Genomic DNA, 9533 nt, shown 5'->3' with positions numbered 1-9533 from the left:
GCCCCATGGGGGCCATTCGCCCTTTTCGCCCCATGGGGGCCATTCGCCTGGTGGGGGCCATTCGCCCCATGGGGTGTTGTCGGCCGGGAAGCGTATTGTAACAGTCATTGTAACAGCCCTGCTTCCCGGGTGACACTAGTTACTATCGTCGGTTGACAAGGTGCCTTCGCATCCGGCTTTCCCTTATTGGTACCCCTGAGTCGTGGATATGGTTGTTGCACGCTTCCCGATGTCATTTCGAATCCCCAGAGAGATATAAACATACAGAACCTCACCGCTGTTATCCTTAAGTTGCCCGGTTTCTATATTGTTGACCGGTTTCGGCATTTCCCGTTGCGCTACCTACTTTGATCCTTGTTGTTCTATGGCGCTAACGCATCCCACTCCCTGTTCGCCGGACGTCGTGGCACCTCCCATACCTCCACCTTCACCCTGCTATGAGAGCTTCGGACGTCAACTGAGGAACGACTATATTATTGGCATCGGCATTCAGCCCATGTCCGATTGGAACAGGGAGGGGGGATGTATCGCAGACCCTTCTGGACCTGGCCAGGAAGATGAGGAACTCTCCGACAGCGATAGGTCATCTTTCGAAGGCTCATCTGTCTTTAGCGACCTCTCATCCAATGTTGACGGTCGTTCTATCTACACGGTGTTCTCTGAAGACGAAGATTATGCAGAGATCGAGAGGATCGCCTTTCACGTGCAAGTCGAGACCCAGGTTTTCGAGCGGGATGGAGTGATTCCTGGCAGTGAGGTGCCCTCCAGCGATAAGCATTCGTGACCACCTCCCACCATGTTTCAGTATACCCATTCTTCCCCACCGAGATATAGCCTAACTGATACAGGCACGCGGCCGAGGAGCTCATTGACGCTTTATACACCCTTGTACGACTCTCCATCGAAGCCCATAGTACGGTCGACCTTGATACAATAATCGGAAATATCCTTCAGGTACCCAGCATCACACCCCTGAACGATAGGTCATGGGAGATCCTTTATCCGGAATGCCTACCTCCCAACTTTGCAGAACAGACTCCATAAGTTGCACGTTCGCTTCGCTCTGGATTCGGAATACAACCCACTCACACCTCTTGACGAGGACGTAAAGCACTGGGGGCTTGAGAACGCCCGGGAACTTTACGCTCTTTAGTTCATGGAAAGGGCCATTATGATTATTCGGAAAGCCTAGGCCGTTGCACGGATGTACTACCGTCACCTCTTGAAGCACCACAGTCGAAGGATTCGGACTCTACTAAGCAGAATAGGTACCATAGGAGAATCAGTATTGGATTTGGGAAGGACAGAGAGGAGCGAGGAGGATATTGAAAGGCTGTCGATGCTAATCCGCCATCGTCTGTCCAATTTTCAGACCGCCCAGTTCCCACGACGCTTGTTCGGGGTAGGCCATATCCGGGCCTCGCTTCTGGCCGCACTTTTATCCTGGACATTGATAGTGGTGGATTAGGGGCCTTGCTGATGACTCTTTTGAACCCTATACAAATCAACACTAGCTGTTTCTCCAAAGACATTACATAGTCTGCGCTAGCTGCGTCAATAGCATTAACGCCACCCACTGAAAGTGCGTGATATCTGGACGCTGGTCCATATTCACACTATAGCTCTGGCCAGCCGTCGATGATTCTCTATCTTCAAGATCTCCTTGAAAAGCCCAGTCGATCGCCCACCGTTCAGCTGTCACATCCATCTACCCATCTGGCATATCGGGATTTCGAATCAGACTTTTCGGCCACACACGAGCGACGAGAGATATAGAGATAGAACAACAAGTCCACCAAAAGCTAGTAGTGACCAACAAGAACTCACTAAAGAGCTCACTTCCTCCTATTCGTGTTATTGACGGCCCACCCGATCAGTCTTTTAGTGCGTTACAAAGTCATGCCGTGGCCCGTACGTCACCTAATCCGTCAACCATTACCATCTACGAGACTCCAACCCCCTCTTCGGAGTTATTTTCATTACCCAGATCGGGGTCACCTTCCCTGACCATTACGAGAACTATCCCTCCTCATCTCCAGTGGTTGAACCTGCACGTCGACGAAAAGAGCACACATATTCAAGCCTCGGCAGATTTTACCGAAACACTTGAGAATAGCCAAATGTTCGCAAAACTACGTCCACTGTTTGGTGTGGGAATAACCGTCACCGAGGTCATTTTACGGACGTTCCAATCCACCGACTCGATCGGTCTCGACATGGGTCGGCAAGCTTGAACCCCAGGTGATTCATAGTGGCTTACGGTGGTGGAGTGACTGGGTCGTCAAAGTTGCGAATCTCGAAACCTCCTCATGGATGGTTGGACAATAAAAGTAAAGGGAAGACCCCGAATTGTCTTCGAGACAAAGAAACACCCGACCTTTCCCTACCCCGAGATATTTCATACCATATTTCTGTTATCATCCTTACCTCGTCTTGCGCTTTCGTTCGCCAAACTTTCGATTCTTTTGGCATGGCTAGTATGGTCGATATGATAAGTGAACCGGTTCCCGAGAATTCCCATTGGCAATGTGGATGTGCGCCGCAAGTTGACACCTCTGAGTGCGACGGTGTATACCGCCTCAGCCAGGAGTGGACTCTCCATTTGGCCAAAGGTTCGTTCACAGTTCCGGGAAGCACCGTAGCGATTTTGTCGGGCGTCACTACCGCCAGCTCATCGACGTACACCTTTTAATGGTCCGAAAACGAGATTATCATCGGGAGCTTTCGCTCTAACGACCCTACACTAAAGAGTCCGTTCACACGGGTGCGGGTTCGATGGCGCTCGACTGGATGTATAATGAGCTCCTGCGGTCCCCCGATGCATTCGCTCACTCCAATTTAGAACGTGCCGCTCTGACCGTGACGGTGGTCCAACTTCGAGGGATACAGAGATCTCCAGGGGTTCGAGACATGAGCCTCTCTCATTCTCTTCTAAGCGGCCAAACTATTATCAAGAGCGACTTAAACTGCGCCCTAAATATAGATATGGAAGACGAGTACATTCAAATCGACCATGCGGGCTCTTACGTCCAAAACGTTCAGCCTTAGGGCGATTGGCAACCCAATAGTGTCATCGCTACTCTCTCTCCTCTAGCTGAAAGCGGACCCCTTCTTGAAATGGAAAGCTCGATCGTTCGAGTGCCGCTTTTTGAATTTAATTTGACAGCAGACCATACTCTCACCATCTCCACTTGTCACCCGAAAGTTGAGGCCGCGTAGCTTGAGTTAACTAAGAGCTACCGGCTTCAACGCGCCAAGTGAAAGGCCTTCCCACTCAGTGATGTCTTCTGCTTCCTACAAACCGGCGTAACGCTACACACTCCGCCAGAGGAAGTCGCTGCTCTCCGGGGTTGCGTCCAAGCTGTCGCCACGGAAGCCGTCAAGAGACTGGAGCACCACACTTTCACCCTGCTTCGAAACCGTAATCCAGTTTTGCAATGCGAATTGCACACTTTCACACTATGCCTTCGTAAGGAAATAGAAGAGCAAGCTGAGATATGGATTCAATTTGGGCTGGATCCCCATCTGTACGCCTGGATACATGACAAACTATCCCAGGTCATGACTACGAAAACGCAAACTTGTGTGGATATCAGTATCACACGCGGATGGGACAACAAGCCAGTGGTCCCTAGGTATAAGATTCATCAGCACATATCGGAACTCAATGCGCAGGGAGCCTACTTCAAGTGTGGAGGTTTCGGGGATGCCGGGGAAATTCTCGTGCTTCCTAGAGAGGCGACACCACCACGTTTTCAACGGGCATACAATTCTTGATTTCTCGATTCTATTCTATCAGAATGTACGTATAGAATTGATATCCTGTTCCACTTGCGAGATGTTCCGACTTTTGTATCGGTATGGTTCTATATCGGTACGGTTCCTACGAGTTTGAAGGTTAAGCGTACCTCCGCTTCCTTTGGAGGAGGCTTGTGCAGGTCGCTCGAAGGATAAAAGCCTCTTCTAGGGGTACTTAGTACGGGTGCCTACAGATGATCTTCTACCTGGCCACATGGTCAGCTTATACAGCACCCTAGCAAAAATATCCGTCCACCCCACCAATTTTCCACCCCTTAGATTTGTAGTTATTCCGACTTCAACAGCGAATTGCTTCAGCCACACTGTTTAATTGCTTTGATTTTGCTAAAAACATGCCAAAGAGTTGCGAATATTCTGAGTTTCAGCGTGGTACAGTGTACGGACTTCATTTAGCTGGAAAATCGCAGCGCGAAATCGCAACAGTTGTAAATATCCCTCGCAGCTCTATCTAATATATTATCAACCACCTTAAATCACATAGCCACCAACGACCTGGAAGGCCTGAAAAGCTCTCAGACCGAGCGCAGAGACGAGTCGTCCGTTATACGAAAGCGAATCCAAGGCATTCCTACTAACAAGTGATCCGAAACTGTGATCTTAACGTCTCAATCGACACAGTTCGAAGGGTTCTACAGGCCCATAGTCTTCGCAAATGGCTGTCTAAAAATAGGCCTAAATTAACGACCGAGCACGCAGCTAAACGCCTAGCATTCGCTATTAAATACAAGGACTGGACCTAGGAGGATTAGTCGCAAGTTATTTGGTCAGATAAATACTCGATCTTGCGTGGCTCTAGTATCGCTCGCGAATAGGTCTTCCGCACACCGCAACAGAAGTGGAATAAGGAGTTTATCACTCCTAAAGGTAAAGAGCAGGATATCTCAATTATAATCTGGGCAGCGATATGGGGCTATAAAGCGTTAGATACGTACATTCTATCGCGAGACTGGGAGGCCAAAAAGATGGGCTATTCGGCGAATTCCTATCTTGAAGTTCTTAAAGATAACATTCCTACCTACTAGCAGCCTAGGAGGATTTTCATGCAAGACAATGCTCCTATTCACAGCGCAAAAAAGGTCAAAGAGTGGTTCGAAAACCAGGCAATTCAAGTGCTAGATTGGCCACCATATTCGCCGGATTTGAACCCCATTGAAAGCCTCTAGTTTGAGCTGAAACGCCTAGTCAACGAGATCGATCCTGGCCTTAAGGACACTACTGGGGACAGTGAGGCTATCAGAGCACGATTTGCCAGCGCGATATCAAGGGCATGGGCCAGTATTAGCCCTGGAAAGATCAAGGCAGTGGTCAAGTCTATGGACAACAGGATTAACGCTGTTATCGCCGCGGAGGGCTGGTATACGCGATATTAAGCATTTTTCTGTATGAACCCTAGTTTATGGGTATTGAGCTAGCTATCCTACAATTCATAGGAAATTATTATAGAAATTGAGTGCGTGGTGGCTACATTGTGTAGTGGTAGTTGGGGGCTGAACATTTGGTTGGGGTGGGGTGGACGGATATTTTTGCTAGGGTGCTGTACACGGATAGCCCACTGGTTCCCTCGAAGCGGGATTTAGGCAGTCACCGCCATTCTCGTAGGCTCTCTCCGTGTCAGCCATATGCCCCGTAGCCATCAATATTCGACTGTCCGGGTGGCCAATTCCTATACAGACTTCACTGACTTTCGCCACCGATTCAATACATCTAGGAAATTCACCTGCTTCCAGGACCGAGGTGGCGTTCTGTTTGATTCGTGGGAAATTCCTATCCTACCTTCGAGGCATGGAGCGGCAGCCGGGATCTCCTGGATCTAGCCTCAATATTAGATCTAGACTCGGACAAAATACAATCTAGTTCTCACAATATCAGCCAGGTTCCTCTAGCGTCTATACTTCGTCCTCGCGTCGAAAACTCGAGCACATCTCGGGCTAAATCAGAGAATCTCCGGCCCCGTCATGACCTAAAGCTCAAAATCGATCATATTTACAGGTGGCCTCAACTAGAAATGCTAAAATTTTCTGTCTTTCGTAGTTAAGCACCGTTATCTCACGGCCCAGCATCTTTACCCCCAATGTCGTTTCTCCTCCTCCTCCTTAAGCAATACCTCACAAAGCTGTTTAGCCGTCTTCTCACTTCCAGATTCGGTCGTGGAGCTCAAGCTCTCGGGGTCATTCTATATTATACCTACCTATTCGGCAACAAACTTATGGGATATATTGGGAGCCTTATTCACCCCACGATATCGATATTATCTCGTGATACCCTCTTTCCGTATCTAAATCATTTCATCGAAAGGCATTCGACGCTGAGAACTAACCGATCACTTCGAGCAGTGTCAGGAAGAGTTCTTCAGTAGAACAAGGTTTTATCTACTGTCAACTACAGTCGATTACCCGGAGCCGAAACTTTTCTATATAAAGGCTATCTCTAGGTCGCAACAAGAAAGTACGAAAGCGAGACCAACTGGACCAGTAATGGGGCTGAAAAAGAGGTTTTCTTATCAATATTAACTCTCGGCGGGTCGCTTCAACCAGCGAAGGTTCTTTTCAACGAGCTGTCTAAGCAGAAAGAATACAACAAGGAGTTTCTTCTGGTTTCAATAGCTCGCCACTATAAGAACGAATTTCTTTGGTCGACGATAACGAATCAGCCTCGACGGTCTTTGGATTCAGTCATTTTAGATCCTAAGCTGAAATCCAAAGTCATCAAAGATATTAAGAACTTCATGGGAGATGCAGCTTTTTAACAAAAGCGCGGCATTCCTTATCGCAGAGGATATCTCTTTCACGGGTAAGTGGTCGTCTAGAGTTCTCGAAAGTGACTTTTGACTAAATATGGATAGTCCTCCAGGAGTTGGAAAGACATCATTAGTAACTGCAATAGCGTCTCACTTCCAATTCGACCTTTACATAGTGTCCCTCCAAAGCCGCGATATGACAGACTCGGATTTAGCTCTGCTCATGGAACGTGTGCCTCCGCGGTCTATCCTTTTATTCGAAGACATTAATACTACTAGCTTGAATCGAGATCAACACGCAAACAGCAACGGTGTGGCAAATCGCACTATCACTCTAAGTGGCTTACTAAATGCCATCGATGGAGCAGCCGCACCACGAGGACACATTATGATTAGCACTACGAATCGAATATGGGACCTTAACCCAGCTCTTCTGCGTGGTGGGCGTTTAAGTGAACATTTTGAATTTCAACCTGGCACAACAGCGCAAGCCGAGGGGCTATTCAATCATTTCTATAATATTGATAGCAATGATTCTGAGGCACCGACACAGGAGATAAGGCCGTCTAAGGCACAAATACAGGAGCTTTCAAAACAGTTCGGGCTCGCAGTACCAGGCTCTCAGATTACTAGTGCCTTTATATAGCAATATCTACTTAAATACAAAGGGGATCCCCTTAGGGCAGTTTCAGAGCCTAAACAATGGAAATTAGAAACGGAGAAGGCGGGACATCTGAACGCAAAACCTACTTTACCACCGGGCCAGGCAAGCTAGACGGTCTTCGAGACAACATTTTGTCTCCTTCGGCTTTGTGGTGGCAGTAGATCTCTCTGCTGCAGAGAGCAATAGCAACTAGAGAGATAATAATAATTGAAACACACGGTCCGAAGGTGCCTACGAAGTAGTCGCTTCATAACAAGCTCTCCCGCAGCTATTAGCACCGTAACCGCACTCCAGTCGGGTCGGCTTACCTCGTCTCAAACACACATACTATGTGCCAAGCGGCCAACTACCAGTAATCGAACAGATATTTTATCAGTACAGAGCTCCTCGAACGTTTCCCCCTTTATCTACGAATGTCTGAACTTCCGTCGCGTGCATGTCGCGTACCTTTTCATCCCCGGAACAATTTTCTATCGGGCCCAGGCATTTCTAACGGTCTCGAGTGGTGCAGGCCACTTATGCGATTGATGCCAACCCCCGCGCGGTCATTTTATCCGGCGTTCAACGCTGAGTGCAGTGTCGAGCGACCACGTATTCTACCATAATGGAAACCCAAGCCGCAGGCGATCCAGAAACCCAAACCCAAGGCGACCACGACTCGGCTGCAGATGATCTCTCCAGTGTAGCCTCTACCTCCGCGTCTACATTTGCATCGTCTAGCTTCTACGACTATGCTGTTCAGTACGGACGGACTTACCATGCGCCACGAGATGGAGTCTTCTACCCCTTCCCCAATGATGAAAAGGAGCAGGCCAGGCTAGATCTAAACCATACGATATACCTCAAAATGAACGACTCTCGATTATACCGAAGCTCCGTCGTCCGGCCGGCAAGGGTGCTCGATGTCGGCACGGGAACAGGCATATAGGCACTGGATTTTGCAGATCAGCATCCGGAGTCACTCGTCGAATGGTTCGCCGTCAGCCCTATTCAGCCAAACTGGATCGCACCGAATTGCAAATTCTACGCACAGGATCTACAAAAGGATTGGAACCTGCCCTACAAATTCAACTTTATATACGCCCGAGATTTGTTCTGCTCCATCCGGGACCCGACTGAATTCGTTCGACGGGCTTTTGAGAATCTTCGGCCAGGGGGCTGGTTCGAAATTCAGGACTTTGGTCTACCAGAGTCGGATGATCGCACGATCAAGCCCGACAGCTCCTATGATAATTAGACCAAACTCTGTCGTGAAGCCATACAAACAATCGATCGCGACCCTAACCTGGCTCAGAAGTACGGAGACATCATGGAGGAAGTTGGATTCATCGAAGTCGAGAAAGTTCGACGAGGGTTGCCTCACAACCGATAGCCTAAAATAGAGAAAATCAAAGATCTTGGTAATATGAATAATGCCAACATCCACGAGAGCTTAGAAGGGTTCTCTTTACGACTATTCTGCGACATTCTAGGAAAGTCAGAGGAGAGCGTATACGCCATAACAGCTGAGATGAGGAGGGAATCGTCCAATCGAAAGATCCATACGTACACCCCGGTGTGAGTATGAACTCCGCTCCACGACTTCCTCTTCTTATGCTTAGACAGGTATATCTATTTTGGTCAGAAACCGCCAGTATCGCCGGAAAGGGCTCTGAATAAGGACTATCCGGGAATGGAATGAACACGAGATCTTGATGGTTAAAGTCGCATATAAGGTGGTCAGAAGACATGCCCTGAAGTATAAAGGCAGGTCGGATTGACAGCATAAAAAGCAGCCAACCGCATCTACTCAGTTCTTCTAACAGACACTAGATTGATAAAGAACAACTCCTATCCTCACCAGCCGTCATGGACAAGTCTATAATCACGAGTCGTATTGATCTTAGTCATAATCATCGCATTTCTCTCTCTCACCCACTCACCCACCTACATCTCCTTCTGATCGTCAACACTCGTATCATTTACGTCCTCCGCGGTTCCACATTCGTCCTGGTGGATAATTACAGTCCTGGAATACGTAGAAGATGCGAAGCCTAAACTATTCCCAAATAAGAGAGCTTGTACTCTAGATAACGGTTCCCTACATAAAGCTATTGTACCGACATGGTTTTTACGGAGAAATCATACATGCCACGCTAGAAACCCCTCACCTCGTGAAAAGAGCGACCCGAGTCGCATGAAGGCTACCCGAGTTCCTGTAATGAGCTAAGCTTGACTTTCGTGACTGCTACATAATGAGCTTCTTCCTCACCACGACCGATCCTTTACCAGTTGCCAGTCGGATAGTAATTATCGGCGTTAGAGACACGGGCC

The 9533-nt window shown here is 48.3% G+C and overlaps 2 protein-coding genes across 2 annotated transcripts; both read left to right on the top strand.

Moving 5' to 3' along the window:
* Window positions 1–364: 364 nt before the first annotated feature.
* AYL99_12118 (hypothetical protein) lies at window positions 365–1044 on the top strand (the record flags this gene model as incomplete). The annotated part of the gene is made up of 2 exons (XM_018843599.1): window positions 365–780; window positions 849–1044. The coding sequence occupies 2 exons, from the start codon at window positions 365–367 to the stop codon at window positions 1042–1044; spliced, it is 612 nt and encodes a 203-aa protein (XP_018687072.1).
* Window positions 1045–7824: 6780 nt separating this feature from the next.
* On the top strand, window positions 7825–8457 carry AYL99_12117 (hypothetical protein; the record flags this gene model as incomplete). The annotated part of the gene is made up of 2 exons (XM_018843598.1): window positions 7825–8124; window positions 8179–8457. The coding sequence occupies 2 exons, from the start codon at window positions 7825–7827 to the stop codon at window positions 8455–8457; spliced, it is 579 nt and encodes a 192-aa protein (XP_018687071.1).
* Between the last annotated feature and the right edge of the window lie 1076 nt (window positions 8458–9533).

This window comes from Fonsecaea erecta (genome assembly GCF_001651985.1).
Source record: "Fonsecaea erecta strain CBS 125763 chromosome Unknown Scaff38, whole genome shotgun sequence".
Classification (NCBI taxonomy): Eukaryota; Fungi; Ascomycota; class Eurotiomycetes; order Chaetothyriales; family Herpotrichiellaceae; genus Fonsecaea; species Fonsecaea erecta.
Note: the sequence above shows the minus strand (reverse complement) of the source record. Positions and strands in the feature narration are given on the sequence as shown.